Here is a 24,401-nt window from a genome sequence, read left to right as displayed (position 1 = left end):
AATAAAGAGGATATATAATGTCCTGAATAAAAAAGTTGTTTTTAAAAGGTGTGTGTGTGTGTGTGTGTGTGTGTGTGTGTGTGTGTGCATCGTGTGCGCACTTGTATGTGCGTGATACTTAAAGAAAACCTCTGGAGCCATCCAGACTTGGAGGAGGAAGACAGCCAGTGTGTAACACAAATCCCTGTCAGAGCAGTCTGAGTTTCAGATGAAGAACAGATGGTTAACAGAGTAGCTCTGCTTCCCGTGTGTCTCACGTTCGCCCGTGCTATCTAAAAGCTAGAGGACAGACAGTTCGCTTCCTCCATCAAGGTGAGTCCAACTCACTGAGAAGGATGGAAAGGGATCTGAATGGAGTAAATTCTGGCAGGAGAAGCTTATCTTTTCCCACAGTTTTTAAGGGATTGTATTAATTTAGATTGAAGCTTGGGGTATACATATTTGCACTGTCAAGACTTTCCCCCACCTTGCAGAAGCCTGGGTAAAACTCAAGGATACTCCCAAACTCTTCTGTCCTGAGGTTTACCGATGCTGGACACCTTTTTAAATATCAAGGGATCAATTTTAGTTCTTACAACGTGGTAGAAATGAATGGAGATTGCCTCCCTGTGCCTTCCCAGAAGACTATGCCGCCCTGGCTGGTAGTGGATTGCTTCTAAGTCTTCCCATCCCCACCCCCAACCCCCTACCCCAAAGGGCGTTGGCAGCTTCCACCGCCTGGGGTTCTCACGCCTCTCGGGGAGGGCCAGTCCCTGGGTCTAGTCAGGCGTCCAGGTGGTCTCCAGCGGGTTTCCACTCCTGCGGAGGCCGGGGTTGGGGGTTGGGGCAGCAAAGAGCGCAGGCGCAGTGCCCGCGTCTGGCGCCCCTTTCCTTCCTGGTCGCCCCTGGCAGTCCAGGCTGCAGTGGTCCCCACTGAGCGTGCGGCGGCCTCAGCTGGCAAGGGAGGCCAAACCGGGAGCGCCGCTCGGGGAGAGTCCGCTAGAGCCCCGGGAGCATCCGCTTTGCTGTGACTTGCAGGTAACCGACTCGGAGGCCGGTGGGCAGCAGTGGGCGATGCAGGACTCTGCCTGCTTGCGGGCTAGTTCCGCCGGGAAGAGGGCGCGTAGCGAGCCCAACTCCCCACCGGTAGAGAGCCTTACTTGGGGAAAGGCAGGCTGGCGTCAAGCACCCGCCTACTTGGCAGATCTCCGTGGGGCGCGCTTCTCTGCGGGACGTCCGAAAGGCCACCCAGTGCCCACTTCTCCCTACTGCTGTCCTGGAGAACGGGAACAGCTGCTTGATAAAGTCAGCATCAGCCCGCGGCCTCATCCCACCCAGGTCCTGACACCGTTGCTTGTGGGAGCCCTTCCCCAGTCCGCATGATGAAGGTCAGGGGTGTTGTCCCTCCTCTGGCCCCCCGGAGCCCACATTATCTCGGCGAGTGCTTGTGGCGTCATAGAAGAGGTTGCAAAGGCAACTTTCAAAAATTGCTGGGTGGTTTTAGGAGTCTGACTGTGATTTTAGATTTGCCATCACTTTCCTGTGTCTAAGAGTCTTGAACTCCAGTATAGATGTACTGAGATTTTCGTGATTGTAGAAATCTTGCTTCGAGAGAGGAACCGGGAGGAAGGGCCCAACCGTGGCCGAGTGTAGAGGTGGAGGTTCAGGGAAGTCAGTTCCGCCTCATCCAGTCACGGAAAAGAAAATGCGGATTTTCTTGACGGAATTGGTTCTGGGGTAGAATTTTACGCAGCGTGTGTTCATTTGGCTTATTAAAGGGAGAAGGGTCGCGAGAAACGACAGGAAGGACACTCATACTAGGGCAGCTGGGGGCGCTGCGCAGATCCACGTCACTGCCCAGGCTGTCATCAGGCTCTAGGAACTGGAGCAACTTCCCCTCCCTGTAAGGATTAAGGGGTCCAGGACGGTCTCACACTAGGTGGGGATGGTGAGGAAGTGGGCTTGGAGGGACCCTATGTGCACGCTGTTCTCCCGGGAAAGGACTTTGAGCAGAGTTGACGGTGTCCGTGGTGCTGAAGCTCCTTATTCCCTCCTCTACGATTTCCTGGGCGCATGCCAGCCATAGTTTCCTGTTTTGCACCTTTGCCCAAAATAGCCTATCACCAAGGCAAGCGGACAGGACAGAGCCGGGCAGACACTGAAACCCTTCACAGATGGGTTGAGCCTGACCTCCTGAGGGTAACACTGCAGGGAAATGTGGTTTACCTTGGAGGAAGCGATAAAGCATATGTACAGCTTGTTTGATTGCCTAAGTGAAAGTCCGCACTGCGAGCAAGCACACACCTCGTGCGTGTGTAGGCTGTGTGTATGAAGGTAAGCACACAGGCACAATGCTCTTCTCTTTTCAGAGCCATCATGAACTACAAGTCACACATTTCCCAGAATCTTTTGTAATTCATCTTATTTTCTGACAACTCTTTAGTTTCTGGACTCTATAGCACCATTAATTTTCATAATCATCTGCTCTAAAGGCACCGTGCCTGTTGATTGAAGAACTTGGTGCATGGCCAAGCAACTAAGTATTCACAGAGTTAAGTTCCAAAGAATGCTGTACTAGAGGGACTGGGAGCATAGAGCACTTACGCAGCATGCAAGAGACCTTATGTGGGCTCCTCAGTGCCAAAGAAAATAAAAAATAATAAATAAATAGAAAGAAAAGAAAAGCATGATTATTTAAAGAAATTTAGGTAATAGAAAAGAGCATAAAACCAGAAAAAAATTGAAAACAGATTTTGTTATATGAGCACACGTGCACTTTAGATGGACCAATCTTCTGTCTGTTGTGTTTTAACTAATGCAAAATTGTTCTGTCTTAGACTCTACTCTGGGATTAGACAGGATTATGGATATGTGCTACCAAGCCCAGCAAATGTCATATATTTTTCTTTTAGACAGATTTTATATAGTCACAGTTGGGCTAAAAACTTAATATGTTGGGGCTGGAGAAATGGCTCAGAGGGTAAGAGCACTGGCTGTTCTTCCAGAGTTCCTGAGTTCAATTCCCAGCAACCACACGGTGGCTCACAGCCATCTGTAATGAGACCTGGTGCCTTCCTTGCCAGCAGTACATTGTATGCTTAATAAATAAATCTTAAAAAAAAAAACCTTGCTATGTTGACAAAGAGGACCTTAAACTTCTACTCCTCCTACTCTCACCTCCCGAAAGGTGAGATTACAAGCATGCACTACCATGCCTGGCCTAGCACCGCCCTTAAAATAAATTATTGCAAGCATGAAACTAGAGAGATGTCTCGGCAGTGAAGAGTGCTTTCCTTTCTTGCAGAGGACTTGTTTGATTCCCAGCACCTGTACTGCGTCTTACAACTCTGCAGTTCCAATTCCAGATGCTCCACTCCCTCTTCCGTCCTTAGAGGGCACCGGGCATGCACATGGAGCACATACATACAGGCAAACATTCATACATACAATATAAAAATAGATAAATAAATCTAAGGGGGAAAGATATGGTAAAATACATGAATTCTATCTTCTCAAAGATTAAAATGCATTAAGTTGATGATAGTGCATTAGTACTGACTAGATGCACAGTGTACAGTGCTTCCTGGATTTATTCATGTGACTGAACTTCATGCATGTAAATTAGTAACTCCCTATTTCTCACTACCCTCCCACCCCTTGGTAAGCACCATTCTCCTCTCACCATTCTCCTCTTTTCTATGACTTTGCCCATTTTAGAAACTCCATGTAAGTGGGATCACACAGTATTTGTGATTGACTTATTTTTATTTAGCATAATATCTCAAGTTTCATTTGTATTCTTCCAGATGATAGAATTTCTTTTTAAAGGCTTAATATTATTACTTTATATTTATATATACTCCATTTAAAAATCCATTCATGTATTGATGGACACTTAACTTGCTCCACTTGATATAACATCTTCGAACAAACACATGCTTGTTTAATTACAATCTTTTTTGTTTTGTTTTGTTGTTTTTTGAGACAGGGTTTCTCTTTGTAGCCTTGGCTCTCCTGGAACTTGCCCTGTAGATCAGGCTGACCTCAAACCCACAGAAATCCTCCTGAGTGTTGGGATTAAAGATGTGTGCAACCGCTGCCAAACTAATTACATTATAATCTTATAACAACATTCTAGAAGTAAAATTTGTTGTTCAAAGGATGGATATTTTTGTTTTTTGATTCATTAACTGGTTCAAATATTTATTCATTCCCCCCCTTAAGCATCTACAAAAGCACCACATTTAAGAAATACTTACTGGGCAGACACTATTTACAAATTGTGCCTTAAAAATTAGATAAATATGTCAAGTGGTAGTGGCACATGTCTTTAATCCCAGCACACAGGAAGCACAGGCAGGCAGATCTCTGTGAGTTTAAGTCCAACCTGGTCTACAAAGAGAGTTCCAGGACAGCCAATAGCCCCAATCCTTTCACCAAAATCAGGCTTTATAAATTTTCTAAAGGTATTTTCTAATTGGACAGACAAAAAATAAAATTTGGTCATTTATTCATTACCACTATTTCTTGTTTTATGACTTGCTATCTCATATCTTTATTTTTCTATTGCATGCTTATTTATTATTTTAACTCATATAAGCTCTTTGTACACTATTGGATTCTGTTTGTTGTACTTTTGAGACAAAGTCTTACTATGCTGCCCTGGCTCACCTAGAACTCCCTCTGTTCTACACTAGACTACACTGACCTTGAAAGCAAGAGATCTGCTACATGAGAACCTGGGATTGAAGGCCTGTACCACCACATTTTTTTCTTTTTAATTTTGTTAATAATATTCTATACAGAAAATTTCAATATATATACATATATATATATTTAAATTTCTATTCAAGTCGTTTTTCACCTTATTTTTGAGACAGGGTCTCTCACTTAACTTGGAGCCTACCAACTGGCTAGATTGGCTGACTAGTGAGCGCCAGGAATCCACCTGTCATCCCTCTTTGCCCTCAGTACTAGGGTTACTATATGTGCTGCCGGTGGGCTTTTTTATGTGCTGCTGGGAATCTGAACACAAGACTTCATGCTTGCTCAGCAAGCACTTCATCAACTGGGACATCTCAGTGTATGCTAATATACTTTATTATATTTTCCGGCATTACATCAGCCTTGCATTTCTCTATGATAAAGGTAATCCCCATCAGTCTCTGAGATCCTGAGATTACAAGAGTGCACCTGTTTCTATTGCTCTTCATATCTAGATATCTTCTCATGGGAACATCGTTTGAAGTTTCAAAGCAATGATTCATTTAAAATTTGTCAAAAAGATACTTTAAAACTTAGATTTATTCTCTCATTTCCTTTTAAAATTCAATCCATTACTAGTTGTAAATTCTTTTGTAGATTAAACAATAAAAATAATTATTTTACTTTTCTAATATATACAAGTCCTGGGTTTGAGTGACAGAGCAAAAAGGAGTTAAAGAGTATTAATTTCTAATCCATCTATGCATATGTAGAACTATCCTTTAGAGAAATTTTTTGTTATTAGAAGAAAATGTGTCCAAGTACACTGATTAGTCTAAATGAGAATGTATGTCAGTATGTTTCTTAAAAGAGAGCTAGCCATGCATAAGAATGTATACACAGAAGGTTGGTCAAATGTCCTATGACAACCATCCATTATGAATCGATGTAATGTATTTTCCAAAGCAACAGAATGATTATTTGGGTATTGATAAACTATTCTGTATCATTTTCTTTCTAGAGTTTAAAATAATTTTGAAATAGACAAATGAGAATAATAATTTTTCTTCATTGGGGGAGGGTGCCACAGCACCTGTGTTAAAGGACACCTTGCAGGAGTTGGCTCCTCCCTTCTGTGAGCTCAGGAAATGGAGCTCGGGTTGCCAGGCTTGGTGGGCAAGTTCCTGAGTCTGCTGAACCATCTCAACAGCTCTGGGGATAGAAACCTCAGGTTCTTACAGGATATCTTTAAAAACAAAGCTGATTAGAAGAAACAAGAAGATCAGGCTATAAAATGAAATCCTGCTAGTCAGTGCAGCTCTGTAGGCACCACCACAGATAGTTTGAAGTAAATATTTTCAGATTATTACCTTGATAACAATGAATGCGACATTCAGACACATTTTAACTTTAGAAATCTGAAGAATACACATCATGAATTTAATGAATCATAAGTAGGGTCATAATATATAATTTTCTGCTTTGTTGTTGTTGTTGATTTTTTTTTTTGAAGCAAGGTCTTGACTCTGTGGCCAGACTGGCCTTGCCCTCTCTAGCTCTCTGGCTCAACCTCTGAGATTGCAGTCATGTGCACTGATTCTATTTTTCATATATAAATGTTTTTTCATCAGAACATTATTTTAAGATTTCAGACAACATTTTATGTATATTTAGATTACTGGCAGCTTTATATAACTTACTATAACTCTGTGTAATAGTGCTGTTTCTGCATGCTGAATTCCTAAAAATTGATGTTCACACTGCATTGCAGGAGACAGTGAGCCATTTCTGAAGTCTCACAGCACGCCTTGTCTTTCTCGCCTCAGAGGCCAAACGCATGGCAGTATCGACACACAGCTTTACTGAACTTTTCACCTTAAGACCCTGAGAAACAAGAGGAAATACTTGCTGGCCCATTTTTCTATTATGTACTGACTTTATCTTGGTTCTAAACAGGAGTGCAGGTCTGGAGGGAGAGTGGGTAAAGCTGTTAAAAATGGTGGAGGATGAATGTCAGATTCTCTTACTGTTTTTTGGGTTCCCTTACCTCAAGTCAGGAGACATGAGAGTCAGACTGGAGAACTGTGGACAACCCTCTGTGTCAGCTAATGTGATCAAGGGTTAAAGGTCTACAGTGAAGCGGGGACTTTCTTCAGAGATGGCCAACTAGGCCAGAGAGCGCCTGTTCTATCAGCATTTGTTGACTCTGGTTTTGAGGTATGACATATCAAGAAAAAAGATAGCTATCTTCCTTGCTTGAAGTGGTTAACAATTTGTCAGGGGTTATGGTTATGTATACACACAACCCACAGTGATAGAGCATGTTAAGGACAGCTGGAACATTCCAGAAGACAGTGTTCAGAGCCCAGAGAAGAAACAGATCATTTAGACAAAAGTTTCTTCAAGTGAGTTTCTAGCTCCTGAGTGTCTCAAGCTTTAAACAAATGGCCTTGTGTTTTCTTAGGATGCGAATCTGGCTCCTCTTATCCTGGATATATTTATTTGCTCTTTCTCCTTTGAAGGAACCAATCTCCTGACCTTATCAGCTACTTGACCCAAATCTTCTTAGGATTCAATCCTGATGGCCCTGCCAGCCTCTTCACAGCACTGAATAAACAGAGCTGTGGGCCAAGGAATTAAAATTTCAACGGTGCTAATTACTTATTAGAGTCCTTTACTAGATCTTCAAGCCCAAGGATGTCTACTTATAAAACTGCACCAACACAAGGAAGAGAGGCTCTTGGGTAATGAGAGGAAGAGCTAAGAAGTACAAGTGAAGATCTGGACAGTGAGTCAACACCTAGGGACATGACCTCCATGAGAAACATGGGGATCAACACCTGGAGATATAACCTCCATGAGAAACATGGGGATCAAGGGTAGAGACAGCCAAATGAGGGTCATTGGGAGAGGATTCTCCAAACATGCTTAAGGTTCAAGGACTGTTCACCTACCACCATGCTCGGCTCTTAAAATATTTTATTAAATTTGTGAGTATGTGTGTGGTGTGTATGTGTCTGTGTGTGTAGGTCATAACACAACTTGTGAGGTCTTTCTGAGTTGGATTTGTCAGTACCAAGCACCTTTTACATCGTGAAGCATCTTCCCATCCCCCTTCTCTGCTGTGTTAAGAACACATTGCATTGAGGCATAAAGATATCACTTGCTCTATTTCTGAAGAGGGAACTATTGCTTCTATGAGCAGCTTCTGAAATTGCATTCCTAGGAGATGGATGATGCTGTCTTCTGTTTCAGTGCTGACTCCATTTCCTGGTCCAGATGATCAGAAATCTGTGCATGCGTTAGAGAACAGCATGAGGTCCATCTGTTCAGGTCAGATTTCCCCACATTAACATGAAGATTTATGGGGTGGTAACTTATGTAAGAAAAGCCAATGGGAATGATATCATATTCTTTGCTGCCATTTGGAATCTATGTTATATTTTTAGTTCGTTGTGAAAATACCATAATATATACACAGGCATACACTGGATTCTTTCAAAGGCAGTAACAAAGGCATCTCCCTCAGTTTGTAGACATTTACCTCTGTTTGGGTTTAAGCACTAGACACCATCCATTCATATTTTCCCTGTAAAATGGTCTATTTATCCACAGCTTTCCTCCCACAGATGGCACAGATACACAAGAATTACGCTTGGCTTCTTGGTGACTTGTCAGACTAAAATACACAGTCATGATTTGTTTTTTCTTCTTAAGAAAGTAGACTAAACTTTTTTAGATTTTAAATAGATATTTACACAGAAAAATTAAAAATTTGTAAGTACATATGCATGCATATGAATTAGTATACACATGCATATTAATTATTCTATATAAATAGAACCTCCATCCATGAGTATTCTTTAGGTTCTCTCTCTCTCTCTCTCTCTCTTTCTTTCTTTCGTGGAGGTACAAAATCTCACGTAGCTCAGACAGGCTTCAAACTTTCTATATAGTCAAGGATGACACTGCACTCCCAACTCTTAGAGTGTTGCCATGTCTAGAATCTCAGAATTGTTTTGATTTGCATTTCTCTGATGACTAAGGATGTTGAACATTTCCTTAAGTGTTTTTCAGCCATTTTAGATTCCTCTGTTGAGAGTTCTCTGTTTAGGTCTGTACTCCATTTTTTTAATTGGATTATGTGTTCTTTTGGTGTCCAATTTACTGAGTTCTTTGTATATTTTGGAGATCAGACCTCTGTCTGATGTGGGGTTAGTGAAGATCTCTTCCCATTCTGTAGGTTGTTGTTTTGTCTTGTTGACCGTGTCCTTAGCTTTACAGAAACTTTTCAGTTTCAGGAGGTCCCATTTATTGTTTCTCTCAGAGTCTGTGCTGCTGGGGTTATATTTAGGAAGTGGTTCCCTGTGCTGATGTGTTCAAGTGTACTTCCCACTTTCTCTTCTATGAGGTTCAGTGTGGCTGGCTTTATGTTGAGGTCTTTGATCCATTTGGACTTGAGTTTTGTGCATGGTGATAGATATGGATCTATTTTCATTCTTCTACATGTTGATATCCACTTATGTCAGCACCACTTGTTAAATATGCTTTCTTTTTTCCATTTGATATTTTGTGCTTTCTTGTCAAAGATCAGGTGTTCAAAGATGTGTGGATTGATATCCAGGTCTTCTGTTCGGTTCCATTGGTCCTGTCTGTTTTTATGTCAATACCAGGCTGTTTTCAGTACTGTAGCTCTGTAGTAGAGTTTGAAGTCAGGGATTGTGATGCCTCCAGAAGTTCTTTTATTGTACAGGATTGTTTTGGCTATCCTTGTCTTTTTTTTTGTTTTTTGTTTTTTTTTTTTTTTTGCTTTTCCATATGAAGTTGAGTACCATTCTTTCGAGGTCTTTGAAGAATTTTGCTGGGATTTTGATGGGTATTGCATTGAATCTGTCACACATAAAAAATTTTGATACCTATTGCTAACTAACTTTTGATGAGAATTATGTAATGCTCATTGTTAATGTAGAGTCCTTGGCAATGACATGGATTTGATAAGTCTCTTCACCTTTGCAGGGTGTGTATGTGTGTGTGTGTGTGTGTGTGTGTGTGTGTGTGTGTGTGTATTTTACATTAATGGAGTGTGGTGATTTTAGTATGTCTATGTGCACTGTGTTGCCTACCAGGTATTGTAAAAGTAAATTCAATATGTGACTTATGGTTTGGTTTGAAACAAGAGGGCATCTAATGACCAGTTGTTAATGGTCTTATCTTTAGGATTTTACTGAAATATAGTATATGGAAAGAGGTAACTGAATTGTAACTTTATTAATTGTAACATTAGTCTGTTATGTGAAGAATTCGTTATGATTTAAACAGATCAAATTTGTAAAATCTTGTTACTAATTCATTGTGGCATTTCCAGACCTTGGCCTGGAGTGCACCTCAGAGATTCAGGCTTGGTGCTCACACAGATAAACAGCAGGAAGAACAGGGCATGGGGGCGGGTGGTGCAGGCAGTGCTTCAGCGATCTGAGGGCAGACTATTGCTGCTAGGGTGTTCCCTTTTCTGTTCAGAAATTCTTGCATATTTGAGATGGTTGAAAAGCTTCTTTGAACTCAGCTGGGATGTTTGATACCCTTTCAAAAGACTTAGTTAAATAATAAGCAGCCAAGAAGTACATCAACAACCCAAGAATTTCTTTTACACTAAAACAGCATGTAATCAATACAATAAATCAATGATTTAACCATGCAGATACATATAAAAAGATCCTAAAATAGAAAAATATCATTTTACATGGGCAGAGTGATACATATCTTTAATTCCAGCACTTAGGAGGCAGAGGCAGGTGAATCTCTTTGAGTTTGAGGCCAGCCTGATCTACATAGTAAGTTTCAGGACAGCCAGGGCTACGCAGTGAGATCCTCCCCTCTCCCCACAAAGAGAAAAAGATGGTTTTATTCTTGCCCTCCTTTCTAGAATTTAGCATTAATAATCACCAGCAGGACGGATTTAAAGGTGCCGATTTCACTGCAAATTGATTTTGCTTAATTTTGTTTTTCTTTCAGGCAGGAGGAAAATAAGTGTTAGATGGTAAGTATGTGTCACCTGAGAATGGCATAGTTTATATAAATTGATAACTACTTTTCCGAGATTAGAAAGACTCCTTGCTGGAAGGGAGAGTGCTGATCATAGGTTATGAAACTTGGGATCTCGGGCTATAGCTCAGTGGTAGAGCATTTGCTCGTCATGCATGAGGCCCAGGTTTCATCTCTAGAATCAATGAATAAGAAGGTTAATAACATAAATGGTGAAAATCTTGCATTCCAGAATGTTCTTAGCTGCCAGGCAACACGCTCATTAGTGTGCCAGAATGGATTTTAAGTGTCACATCAGAATTGCTCTGTTCCAAACCAGGCATCATCACTGTCACACAAGCCAAATCCGTCTACTTGTTTGAAAACTGACACAGACAGAAAAAAAAATGTTTAGGAAAAGATAAAACAAACAAACAAAACCTTTTTCCAAAACCTAGTATTGCCAGGTGTGGTGGCTCATGCTTTTAATCTCAGCCCTCTAGAGGCGGAGGCAGGTGGATCTCTATGACTTTCAGCACAGGCTGGTCTACATATTGAGTTCCAGGACAGCTAGGGTTATATACTGAGACTCTATCTCAAAGAACAAAACAAAAAACAAAACCCCAGAACCCCTAGTATGCATGGCTTATTACAGTTCATTAAGTCATTAGTCATCACTGAGTAGTGAGGAGCCAGGCTTCTCTTACAGCAGCATGTCCAAGTTGATGGCAGACTGGATGATTAGCCTGATACAGGCTGCCTTGCTCTACCATATCCTCCCTGCCCTGATGGACTGAACCCTTGGGAACCAAAGCAAGATAGAAGATATGTCTGCCAGGACATGAACACTGTGTGGAAGAGGCAGGTGGCCCTACATGTAACCCTGAGAGCATTGCTGAGGAAGCTGACCAGCAGAGAAAATGTCCCTAGGGACACTGAGCAAACCATCACACCTGGGGTGCGCATTAACAGTGTCCTAATATACACCTCTACTACTTTGCTCTTACCTCTTGGTCACTCCTGCTGGGAGACATGTTGGAAAATGCCATCCATCTACTATTTGGGATTCACCTGGTCTTTCCAGCCCTGCATTCACAGAGTTGGCGATGATGCTGGGATTGCCAGAGCACTTCCTATATCACCCAACAGGCAGTGAGAAATCCCTGTCTCACAGGGGCTGAGTGGAGAAGGAGAAGCAAAACCCTATGCTGGGCTTGATTACACACCCTAGCTCTTAAGAACCTGAGGCAGAAAGGAGGATTATTACAAGAAGACCAGCCTGGGCTAGATGAGACCCTATCTCAGAATGAAAAAAGAAAAGAAAAGAGAAAAACAAAGAAAAATGAAAAAAAAGACAATATGTATTAGTGAACACATGCATACACATACCAATCTAAAACTGTATCTTTTTCACTCTTCAAAACTTAAACTATAGAAAAGTTGCTTCTGGATAGTATAAATAGTACTAAGAAATTAAGCACTTGTTTTTATGTGGATTTAATAAAGTGTCATCATAATTCTGGTAAATTTTCAGGTGACAACTCTGAAGTATTTTGAAATACTTTATCAATTTTACAAACCAATTCCAAGATGTTGACATTTATGAATCTATTGATCTTAAGTAAACTCAACAGGTATATCTTATTATAGCCCCAAGTTTAAAAGTAGAAAAAAGGTTCAAGTCAGTAGTTTTTGATGCTTAAAGCATTAGAAATTCTTGCCTCCAACTTCTCAGTGAACCTGTCATTCACTCTAGGTTCATTTTCACTACCACTTCCTCACTTCCTTATGGTTTGTTTTCTCCTTCCTTCCTTCCTTCCTTCCTTCCTTCCTTCCTTCCTTCTTTACTTCTTTCTTCCTTATTCTCCTCCTACCCCTCTTCTTCCTCTTTTCCTGATAAGTGGTTTGGGGTGGACTATTGTTGATGAAGATGTATGAGCAACAGAGGCTCCGAGCCTTTAAAAAACAATGGCATCTCAATTTAGGCATACTTATTCACTCACCAGTTGGAAATATGCCTAGAAAGAACATTTTAATTTGCCCTTTGCTTTTTTAGCACAGAGAAAGTAGTCAGAAAGAAAAGGGTGAGCAGTGATGGGTCCAGTCACTGTTTAGAATGACAAGGAAATGTGAGTCTTTTGGGGGCAGCTGGTTTTTGCTCAAGATAGCTAGGCACTAGGCAAGAAGACCAAACATCAAAAATTGGTAAACTGCAAGCCCCACAGAACAAAAAGTCTTCCATAGCAAAGATCTGTGTATTGAGGACCTTTGGAACTGACCTGGGAAAATGCACACCTGCAACCTAAAGGATATCTGACAAAGAAACAAAGATGTTGACAGAAACAATTCAAAGGATCAGAGTGTGAAATTCAGGACCACCAAGGCAATTGTTGTAAGAAGTGACTCATGCTAACATGAAGCTTGATAGCTAGCCTGAAGTCTGCAGACAGGTGATCAGTGAGGGGAGATTAGAGCAAGCTGGAAACCCATGAACACAATCCGAGGAACAAAGGAAAAGTAGTGCATGGGCAGGTTGGATCAAATATTTGGATCTTTGAAATTATAAAGTGACTAAGCATTGCTTAGACATCCTCCCTATTAGGTTAGCCCCAACTCCATAAAGTTATGCAATCTTTTAATTGAGTTAAATTCAACTGATTTGGAATTTTTTCTTTTCTTTTTTGAAACGAGGTCTCATGTAGCCTGAGCTGGCCTTGAACACCCTGTGTATCTGAGGCTGGTCCTGAACTCCTTATGTTCCTGCCTCCACCTCTCAAGTGCTGGGATTGTAGGCTTATAGAACACCTGGTTTAGGGGTTTTTAATTACACCTACCGAATCCATTCATGACAACATTTAGATCTGTATTTGATCAAACAAGTGAGGTCTGTAGCTCAGCTTGGCCTAGTTATACATCAGTAGGATTACACAAGAGGAGTCAGTGTGACCTGTGACCCTTTCATTTTCCTTCCTGTGTCAGTACACTAGAGAAGCTACAGTCCAAAAGATGGGGATCAAAGCAATTAAGATAAAACTTTCTTTACAATATTTAAAAAAATTTTTTTGAGACAGGGTTTCTCTGTGTAACAGCCTTAGCTGTCCTGGAACTCATTATGTAGATCAGGCTGGCCTTGAACTCACAGAGATCTACCTGCCTCTGCCTCTCGAGTGCTGGGATTAAAGGCATGTGCCACTACTGCAGGGCTACAATTTTTAAAATATTTATTTATGGTGTGTGGGTATATGTATGGGTACACATGTGCCGTGGCATGTATGTAGAAGTCAGAGGGCAATTTGTAGGAGTTAGTTCTTTTTCTACCATGTGAGTTCCAGGGACTGAATTCAGATCATCAGCCTTTTTGGAGTGCACCCTTGGACGCTGAGCCTTGGCCATCTCGATGGCCTGATAAACCCTTCTACAGTCCCCAAAAGGAGAGAATATAAGGAATAAAACAGCAAGCTACTCTTCCTCCTTGGTCATGTCCCTGGAGCTGTAGATTTCTCCTGTAGCAGCAAGGGCAAAGCTTTGGATGGGTATAAGGTAAAATTTTAATAATAGCAGCAAATGGAAAGTTATGGAATGTAAAATTTCATTAAGATAATTACTGGCCATCAAGAAAAGGAGAATTGGCATAGTTAAATTGGATACAGTAACTAGCAACATAAAACTCCAGAGCTGAGCCAAGCAGGAAGCAACATGATTACATTATACAAATTAAATTAGAAGTGCTGCAATTGTTTAGATGAAGAAGTGTCTGGAGAAGTCAAAGAAGGCTTGCTCCTAAAGACAGAATTTGAATTAGTTCCTAACAGACGATCAGTATTTAGAACGGTGGAGCAGAGGAGAAACTAGTGGAATAAAAGCTTGGGAAATGAGTTTTTACACACATGGTACAAGGTCGGGGGACACCACACAATTTGTGGATCAAAGTGTGGATGCCAAGAGGCTAAGTACAGACCAGGCCCACACTAAGCAGGGTATCAAGTGCCTGGCAAGAGGAGTTGAATCTCATGTGGCCCAGGCTAGTCTCAAACCCACTCACTATGTAGCTGAGGGTGGCTTTTACTTCCTGGTCTTCCTGCCTCTACCTCCTAAGTGTTGGGAATACAGGGTGCACTGAGTTAGTTGATGTTGATAGTGGAGAAAGGAGATCTGAAGAGAACTCTTGGTTCTTGGATGAGGAAAACTTGGAGGAAAGTTTTTGTTCTGAATCTTTTAAAGACAACATGTAACAACAGGATAACACCTGTGGGATTTAGAGGAGGGCCGGAACTCAAAGAAACCAGACAGGATGCCAGGGTAATACTGTGGTATGGAACCTACACTGGCTTCTTCTAGAATAATAACATTAATGTGGAATTAGAGAAAGAAAAATCCAAGAAACATTTCAAGGATAAAAACCGTAAGAAAGAGTCAGTTTGGAGTGTGACGGTGGGAAGGAGAATCCAGAGCGCTTCTTGGTTTCCCGCTCGGGGATCTGGAAGGACTGCGAGATCAGCAGCAGAAGTGGGAAGGCAGTGCCTTTGAGACTGTGACTGAGCTTCAGGTCATTCATTCTAAAGCCATGATTTTTAAAAAGAAATTGGAGAGAAGTGAGGAATAAAGAACAGTCGATTTTCTTGAGCTCAGTCTGCTGGCGACACCGCAGGAGGAGGCTGGTTAGGTCTGGAGGGTCTGGAGACATGGGTGATATTTTTCCATGACTTCGTTCAGCTGAAGAAGAAAAGGAGTAGACACAACAGCTGGCTATCCAGACGACGTCAAAAGAATAGAACTGGATCTGATTCTGGGGTCATGGTTTAAGTCCTGGATTGATGAGCTTGGTCAAGGATTTGGGAAGTCATGAGGAAAGAAAAATTTCCCCTTTTCTCCGTTGTCTCTTCCCTTTTAGGGTGGATAACTTCAGTTGGTTCCACATGTCTGGTCAGGTATAATGCCAGATCATCTCTTAAGGCAGAAGAAAAGAATCACTGAGAAGGAAAGGAAATTCTTCAAAGAAAGATAGGAAGGCAGACAGTGAGGAAGAAAACACTGTAGAAGATACCCAGTGTTTCATAGGATAATTATAGGTGAAAATAGCCAAACCTACTGCTAATTTATTGAAAGTTTACTACATATACTTTTTTATATTCAGTATTTCTTCAATCCTTACTTTGAAGGATGCTTAATATTTCTCTAACCAACAGCATATCATAATACTAAGTGCTGGGATTGGTTTAGATCTTGTTATTATATAGAATTATGTAAAATAATTTTGGGGACTGATGAGAGGCTCAGTGGTTAAAAGCACTTCCTGCTCTTTTAGTTTAGTTCCCAGCACCCATGGGAGGTGGCTCACAACAATCTATCTACACTCTAATTCCAGGAAATTCAACTCCCTTTTCTGGCCTGTGAGGATATCTGCATACCTATGTGCATGCACACATACACACACACACACTCACACACACACACAAATTTTTAAAAAAATCTTTAAAATACTTTGGATTTATGTATTTACAACTTAGAACATAGACAAATGAACACAATAAAAAGGCAAGGTGTGATTGATGGTGCTTCTTATTTTTTGTGTTTTTCTTTAAAGATGGGTAGAAATGAAAAGATGGGAAAATATCAGTGTGTCATGTACGAATGAGGCATAAAGCTGAAAGACTAGTTGGATCTGTGGTATATGTTTCTAACCCTAGAGGTTGGGAGTTGGGGGCAGGAAGCTCAAGTGTTCATGGTCAGCATGGGCTAAAAAAAAAAAAAAAACCCAATTAACCAAAATAAACAAAAGAGCTAAATAAGAGCAAATACAGTGAGACATTGGGACAGGTTTACAATAGGAGCGATAGGAGGGTGGAAAATCCTACTGGGCTTCGCATATGTGATAATGCATACACCAGATCAAATCTTACTGTTTTCTTTCCAGAATTTTGTTATATATTCCATATATATATATATATTCCTTATATATAAAATCCTTTCCAGAATTTTGTTATAATATCTATCTTCCATCACTGAATTAATGTGTGTATGTGTATGGGTGTAAAATAGTAATGTGTTTTTTCAATGCAATAAACATGTATATTTTTCTTTTCATTTCTTTAAATAGAATTTATCTGAAGAAATGGATAATTCTCCATCCAAAAAATATCCAGTTAAAAAACGGGTGAAAATACATCCCAACACAGTTATGGTGAAATATACCTCTCATTATCCCCAACCTGGCGACGACGGGTATGAAGAAATCAATGAAGACTATGGCAGATTCATGGAAGAGAATCCAAAGAGAAGTCTGCTGAGTGAAATGAAGAGAAAAGGAAGAACTTTGTTTGGAACCATGGACACTCAGCCTCCACTAACAGAAGACTCGAGAGGCAGTGGGATGGCACAATTCCAGAGTTTTGCAGAAAAAAACATTTTTCAGTCCCGAAAAATGTGGATAGTGCTGTTCGGCTCTGCCTTGGCTCATGGATGTGTGGCGCTCATCACTAGGCTTGTTTCTGACCGTTCTAAAGTTCCATCTCTAGAACTGATTTTTATCCGTTCTGTGTTGCAGGTCTTATCGGTGTTAGTTGTGTGTTATTACCAAGAAGCTCCTTTTGGACCCAGCGGATACAGATTACGACTTTTCTTTTACGGTGTATGCAATGTGATTTCTATCACCTGTGCTTACACCTCCTTTTCAATAGTTCCTCCCAGCAACGGGACCACGATGTGGAGAGCCACAACCACAGTCTTCAGCGCCGTTCTAGCATTTCTACTTGTGGATGAGAAAATGGCTTATGTCGACATGGCCACAGTGGTTTGCAGTATCATAGGTGTTTGTCTGGTCATGATTCCCAACATCGTCGACGAGGACAATTCTTTGTTAAATGCCTGGAAAGAAGCCTTTGGGTACACTATGACTGTGATGGCCGGACTGACCACTGCCCTTTCTATGATAGTGTACAGATCCATCAGGGAGAAGATCAGCATGTGGACTGCACTGTTCACCTTTGGTTGGACTGGGACAATTTGGGGAGTATCTACTATGTTTGTCCTTCAAGAACCTATTATCCCTTTAGATGGAGAGACGTGGAGCTATCTCATTGCTATATGTATCTGTTCTACTGTAGCATTCTTAGGAGTTTATTATGCCTTAGACAAATTCCACCCAGCTTTGGTCAGCACAGTACAGCATCTGGAGATTGTGGTAGCTATGGTCTTACAGCTTCTAGTGCTACACATATTTCCTAGTGTTTATGATGTTTTTGGAGGGGTGATCATTATGATTAGTGTATTCGTCCTTGCTGGCTATAAACTGTACTGGAGGAATGTAAGGAGGGAAGATTATCAGGAAATACTGGACTCTCCCATTAAATGAATACCTGGTTATTATTATCTTGTTAATGTCTAGTTATTAACATGTACATTGCCCTTTTAATATTTACCTGTAGATGTCTTTTGTGTTATATAATTGATAGAGTACTATATAGTATAAATAATTATGCACATGTGGGAAGATATTCCAGGCCAATATATTAAAGCATAAATATTAAATAGATGAACTATGTTATGAACTTTGTGTATTTATAATTATTAATAAAAATAATTGTGGTAGAAGGGTATCATTCTCCATCACCAAAGACACAAGAGTAGGAGTCTCCAATTGAATTTTTGTGGTTATAAACTTCTTTTTTATAATTTATTTTAGGTTATAAACTTCTAAAACTTGAAAAATGTTTTTGTTTTGTTTTGAGAAAGGGTTTTTCTGTGAAGTCTTGACTGTCCTGGAGTTTGCTATGTAGACCAGACTGGTTTTGAACTCACAGAGACCTGTCTGCCTCTGTCTCTCAAGTGTTGGCATTAAAGGTGTGAGCCACTAAGTCTGGGGAGAAATGTTTATTCATTTTTTTTCAGACAGGGTTTCTCTGTGTAGCCTTGGTTGTTCTGAAACTCTCTCTATAGACCAGGCTAGTCTCAAACTCTCAGAGATCCTCCTGCCTCTGCCTCCTGAGTGCTGGGATTAGAGTCATGTAGCACCATTGCTCAGCTGAACAAAAGTTTATTCTTAATGTCCTACAAATGTGCAGCAAGCATCCTTCGATATTCAAAAATATTCATTAATGAAAATTGCACATAGGATAAAATGTTGGACACTAAAGTCCATCTTTCCACTAAAAATCTAAAGGCCTTGAGTTGAGATAAGTAAAAGGAGTAAAGAAAAGGTGGATTTTCAGGAGCTGGAAAGTTTGTCTTATAGTAGGCCACATTAGGCAGTATATAGGGAATGAATGTAAGGTATAATGAATTCTGCTCCCGTTTATGATTCTATGGTAAGTATGTAAGTAAAGCAGACATGCCATACTCCTTAAAAAAAAAAAAAAGACAAACCCAGCAACATGTCTTTTGCACTGAGGAACCACAGCAGATGTGGTTTCTTGTGCAAGAGCTGCACAAGATGAAGCCAGCCACAATTGCAGCATAGATGGAGAGGGACTTTCCAGGACCCACGCCTTGCTGTGTGATTGGTGGCTGAGACCTGCGGAGGGAGGGAGAATAATTTTTGTTCCTATGGGTATATCGTCCCCCACTACATATGAACAGCACTAATCGGATTGGATTTAATGGGTTAGAAACCCTGTCTCGAAAAACAAACAAACAAGTCATTAGTTGGGAGGGGGACATGATGAGAGGCATATGGGCATATGAGGAAAGAGTTAGAGGAAGGAAATGGGGTTGGATATGATTAGTTTTTATTGTATACATGTATGAAATTCTCAAGAATAAAGAAAAATTAAGACTAAATTGTTTTTAACACACTAGCACTAACCAAGGTATAGCAGAAAATTGACATGATCTCTTGAGACTCTCCACAACACAGCCTCTAGGTCTGTAAAAGAACACAAGGTATCATTAATTTGAGTTTAATTTGGGCCGTTATTAATTCTTCACAAGTACATTTGATGTGATAATGATTATTAAGGTACTGTCTCTTAGCTCCCACCCACCCATCTATACTTTTCTATGTGATGTTAAGGCTCAGACCCTAGACATTTCATTTTTATGGTGCTAGCTAGTGTCTCTCACACTGGGTTTGCCTACAAAGGACATTACCAAGGGGCTGAACCTGCTAGCAACGCCTGTAATTCTAGCTACTTGGGAGGCTGAGGCAGGTAGATCATAAGTTCAAGGTCAGCTTTGGCAACTTAGACAGACCTGTTTTCAAAAAGGGGGGCAGCTACTGTGACTAAGCTGGGTGGCAGAGCAGTTACCTATTATGTAGCAAGGTGTTGTAGATTCAATCCCAGTCCTGCAAACAAATAAATAAATAAGAAAGCAAAAAGTTACTAGAGAAAGATTAGAAGGTGGAGAAGGGATTTTTTCTCTTTCTACTTACCTTTAGTGTATGCTGCTCTTTTACCCCAGCAGTAGCAGGAATTAATGCTACCCTTAAGTTACTTTTGACATTATTCCTTCCTACAACATCATTCCTGCCTACAACATCATTCCCTTTGAGCAGTAGAAGGGCCAGCTGTACAGTTTCCTCCTGGACGTCTGAGCTATATTCCAGCTGAGTCATGTCTCTGTGCTTCTGAAATCCTATCAAACCTGATTCTCCCTTTTCCTAGCCCTAATGGTGGTAGTTGATCCATGAAACACAATGTCTTTTGGGTTACCTCAGTGTTCAGTGTCACTACTGGCCCTCCATCCCTGAACTTTTTTGGGGGAGGAGGGTCTATTTCAGACAGGATCTCACTTTATACCCCTGGATGGCTTTGAACTTGGGGTGACTTCCTGCATCTGCCTCTTCAATGATGGGATGAGAGGCACGAGGCACCAAACCTGGCTTCAGTTTTTCTAGTCCATTAACACATAATCTAAATCTTCTCCATTGTGATGCCTTGTGATTTCTGTTTTCCTCAGCGAAGGGGCAAATCATCTTCAAACAAATCCAAAGGCTCTAATAAGATACCTAGCTTTGGGGAAATGTTGGCATTTAGATTTTTCAGGTATTACTAGACGTTAGTTCCCAATAGACATCATGTAACCTGAGCAGGCATGGAGGTATAAACCTATAATCTTAACTTCTTAGGAAGCTAAGGCAGAGTGCTCCTAAATTTGAGTACAGCTTAGGTAATTTAGCAAGATCCTACATACAAATCTTAGAACGTTGAAAGGGCTGGGTATATAGCCTGGTGACGGAATGCTTGGGCAGCGTACGGGTGCAGCCTGCAGTGGATGCTCACGGACGCAAGTGCACATGCAGAAATGAAAGCACAGGAAGAGGACGTGGAGGCCGGTGGTGGGTGGTGGCGCGGAGAGAACAGAGACTGCACTGAGAAGTGCAGCAGAAATGTGACTGCTGTCTCAGAAGCAGAGGAACGAAAATCAGGTGGGAAAGTTTGGAAGAAATATTAACCGAATGTTTTCCAATTTGATTCAAGGTGGAAAATAAGAACCAGCGACTCAGAAATCTGGGGAAGTACATGAATTCCTGGCGGGAAGAATGGAAAGAGACACCCGGGAGCAGTGCAACTTAACAGTGCATCTTTGGTGTTGAGGATGAAGCTATAGAATCTTAAAACAACTAGGGCGAAAAGACATAACACACAGAAAAGCAACAAGAGCTACAGAGAGATGGCTCAGTGGAGAAGGGCTCTTGCCACTAATCCTGATGACCCAAGCTGGATCCCTGGAACCCACATGGTTGAATGAGAGAACTAACTCTACACATGCATGTACACACACACACACACACACACACACACACACACACACACACAAATAAATGCTAATGTCTTAGGTAGACTTTCTATTGCTGCAAAGATACACCATGACCACAGTGACTCTCTTAAAGAAAACATTTAATTGGGGCGGCTGACTTACAGTTTCAGAGGGTCAGTCCATTATCATCACGACAGGAGCATGGAGGCATGCAGGCAGATGTCGCGCTGGAGCTGAGAGTGCTATTGATGGAGGAAACAAGAAGTCAACTGAGACACTGGGCAGTAACCTGAGCATAGTAAACATCAATGCCTGCCCCTCAGTGACACACTTGCTCCAACAAGGCCCTACCCACTCCAACAAAGTCACACCTCCTTAATAGTGAAACTCTCTATGAGATTATGGGGGCCAACTACATTCAAACTACCACAGTTAATAAATAAAAGATTCCAAGAATTACAACTTGGGGTTGGAGATATGATTCCTCCATTAAGAACACTTGCTGCTCTTTCAGAGAACCCAGGTTGGGTTCCTAGCACCCATAAGGCAACTTACAACTGTTAGTGCAGATCCAGGGGCTCTAATGCCCTCTTCTGGTCACTGAGGGAACTGCAGGAGCACAGTGCACTTAACAAACATGCAAGCAAAACACTCAACACACAAAAGAAAGTTTTTTAAAAATGAATTGCAGCTTGCTCCTCAGAAGAAGCAATGAAGGCCAGAAAACATCACAATGATCGTTACAGTACTGAAAACACATGCAACAACTCTCTAGTGACTTCTCAATCCTCATGGAAGAAACTGTAAGGTCCTCAGCTTTCACAACACATTGCTTAAATTCTAGCCACCATCTGCCCCATCAATATTGCTTAATGTCTTTTTATTATGTCACTCCAAACCCTTCCTTTTGCCTCAATAGTCTTACCACACATTCCCCCCTCACTGTGGCTTAATGCCTCTCTGACCCTAGATACAACTATTGCTGTGTTTGGCATATTAAAAATACAGGTTGGTTTAAATCTCAGTGTCTGACACTGGTATAGACTCTTAAGATAGCTGGTGCCTATTGTAGCAGCTACCATAGCAAGTGTATTCTTTCCCATAACAACATAACCATATTGTATCTAGAAATTAAACTTAGTTAGTAGGTCCCACTAATTTCTACACAACAATATGAAGCCTGTGATAACTTCTTGCTATCAGATAGGTAGGACTTTCTTCCCACTAAACATTCCTGTCTTATTGGTACACTAAACTACACCATTCTAACTATGAGCTGTCAATAGTTTCCTGGGAAAGACCTTAAGATATGGAAGGTTCCTATTTCTTTTCTTTATGACTCCAAATCTCTTCCTTTGGAGTTAATGGTCATGAGTTGCTGTATGGTTTTTGTTTGCTTTTGAGACTTGCTCTACATAGCCCTGGCTGCCGTGGAATTTGCTATGTAGATCAGGCTGGCCTTGAACTTTCAGAACTTGAACCTGCCTTTGCCTCTCAAGTGATGAGATAAAAGGTGTGGTAGTCTGTATGCTTTATTTTTGGTTTTACTTGTTTTTGTTTCTTGAGACAGGGTTTCTCTGTGTAACAGTTCTGGCTGTCCTGGAACTCATTTTGTAGACCAGGCTAGCCTCGAAATCACTGAGATCTGCCTGCCTTTGCCTCCTGAGTGCTGGCATTAAAAGCAGGCACCACCACTGTGCTGTCTTTGTATGTTTTTAATAATATATAAATTTGCATTACTTACTTTTGAAACTATCAATAGAATGTAGGCAGAGTATCCTTTACCCAGTTTTATAATCTACGTTTCTCAACTAAACTCAGGCTAAGTGGGGGCCACAAGTAATTTGTAGTTTACCTAAGGCAGGCCAACCCATGAATCCTTCAACATGCAATTAAGTTAAATGCAGAAAAGTGAAATTTTAGGACTTACAGGTAGGCTCTGTATTACAATGCAAGGAAGGAGTTGGAGAAATGGTTCAGTGATCACTGGTTGCTGCTCTTTCAGGGAACCTGGGTTTGATTCCCAGCACTCATACACGGTTCAAAATCACCTGTAACTCCAATTCCAGAAGATCCAATACCCTCTTCTGGCCTCCAGAGGCACCAGGCAGCGTATGGCTCACAAATATACATGAAGGCAAAACACTCATACACAGAAAAAAAATATATATTTTTTAAAAGTGAAAGGCACTAATGCCTTGGTTATTGACGATGATGTGGTAGATACGGAGTGGGGATGGATGAACGCTGACACAGTTCCTCATTTAACAGACTTTGCAATCTTAGTATATGTTATGGGTGTAGCTACCGTGGAGGCAAAAACACACGTTTCAATCGAGTTGTCTAACCTAGAGAGTTTCTTTAGGCGCCACACCTATGCTAAGAAACAAAGGTGGTTAGGAAACAGTGGGGCAGTTTGGGTGGCTTCAAGGCTAGTTAGGAAGGAGAAACTGATTTAACAGATGCCTTGGCAGGTGGCTGGGGCTGCGCCACGGCCATGCCCTGCCCAAGGGCAAAGGTAACTGTCCTTTTCAGCAGGGCTGGAAGTCGAGAGTGGCGGCTGCCCAGGCGCCAGGGCACTCGGAAGTTCCTCAGACAGCTTATTTTGCTCGTGGTTTTAATTAACAAACATCTTACATTTTCCTCCCGGGCTAGTTTTTCTTTGTCGCCCCCTGTCCCTAAGACTCTGCAGCTGGGCGGCCCCTTCAGATGCAGGAACCAGCGCAGTCTGGGATGAACTTGGGGCCGACCTTAATGAGCGATTGTAATGACAGGTTTCAGCAGCGCTGAGAGAGGCGGAAAGTAAGCAGCCTCGGAGGAAGCCGGGGGAAGAACACCGCAGCCGACAGGCCCAGCGGTGCACACCTTCTAGCTGAGCGCCGCGCAGTCTCAGCTCACAGACCATTCAGCGCCGCGCCGGATTGATAGGCCAGCTCGGCCAATCCCGGAGCGGCGCATTCCGCTGTGGCGTCAGGGGCGGGCGCCGCAGTCGATGGAGCCTA

General features: G+C 41.5%; 1 protein-coding gene and 1 long non-coding RNA gene across 6 annotated transcripts; one reads left to right on the top strand and one right to left on the bottom strand.

The window, feature by feature from the left end:
* Positions 1-209: 209 nt before the first annotated feature.
* Positions 210-18,251, top strand: Slc35g2 (solute carrier family 35 member G2). 4 transcript variants are annotated; one of them, XM_085689616.2, is made up of 3 exons: positions 229-312; positions 10,696-10,720; positions 16,802-18,251. In XM_085689616.2, the coding sequence occupies exons 2-3, from the start codon at positions 10,718-10,720 to the stop codon at positions 18,053-18,055; spliced, it is 1,257 nt and encodes a 418-aa protein (XP_085545742.1). In that variant the 5' UTR covers positions 229-312; positions 10,696-10,717; the 3' UTR covers positions 18,056-18,251. The 4 variants fall into 4 exon arrangements, with proteins under 4 accessions (XP_048273406.1, XP_085545742.1, XP_048273405.1 ...); XM_048417447.3 differs by lacking the exon at positions 229-312 and adding an exon at positions 894-1,017; XM_048417449.3 differs by lacking the exon at positions 10,696-10,720 and having other exon boundaries at positions 210-312.
* A 1,159-nt stretch (positions 18,252-19,410) lies between these two features.
* Positions 19,411-24,366, bottom strand: LOC125388654 (uncharacterized). 2 transcript variants are annotated; one of them, XR_007228305.3, is made up of 4 exons: positions 23,330-24,366; positions 21,562-21,641; positions 19,947-19,984; positions 19,411-19,564 (listed from the first exon to the last, which is right to left on the bottom strand). It is a non-coding gene; the product is annotated as an uncharacterized LOC125388654 (long non-coding RNA). The 2 variants fall into 2 exon arrangements; XR_015001852.2 differs by having other exon boundaries at positions 24,037-24,366.
* Positions 24,367-24,401: the final 35 nt, after the last annotated feature.

Source organism: Myodes glareolus, chromosome 4 (genome assembly GCF_982192425.1).
Source record: "Myodes glareolus chromosome 4, mMyoGla1.1, whole genome shotgun sequence".
Classification (NCBI taxonomy): Eukaryota; Metazoa; Chordata; class Mammalia; order Rodentia; family Cricetidae; genus Myodes; species Myodes glareolus.
This window is presented reverse-complemented; position numbering and strand designations above follow the sequence as displayed.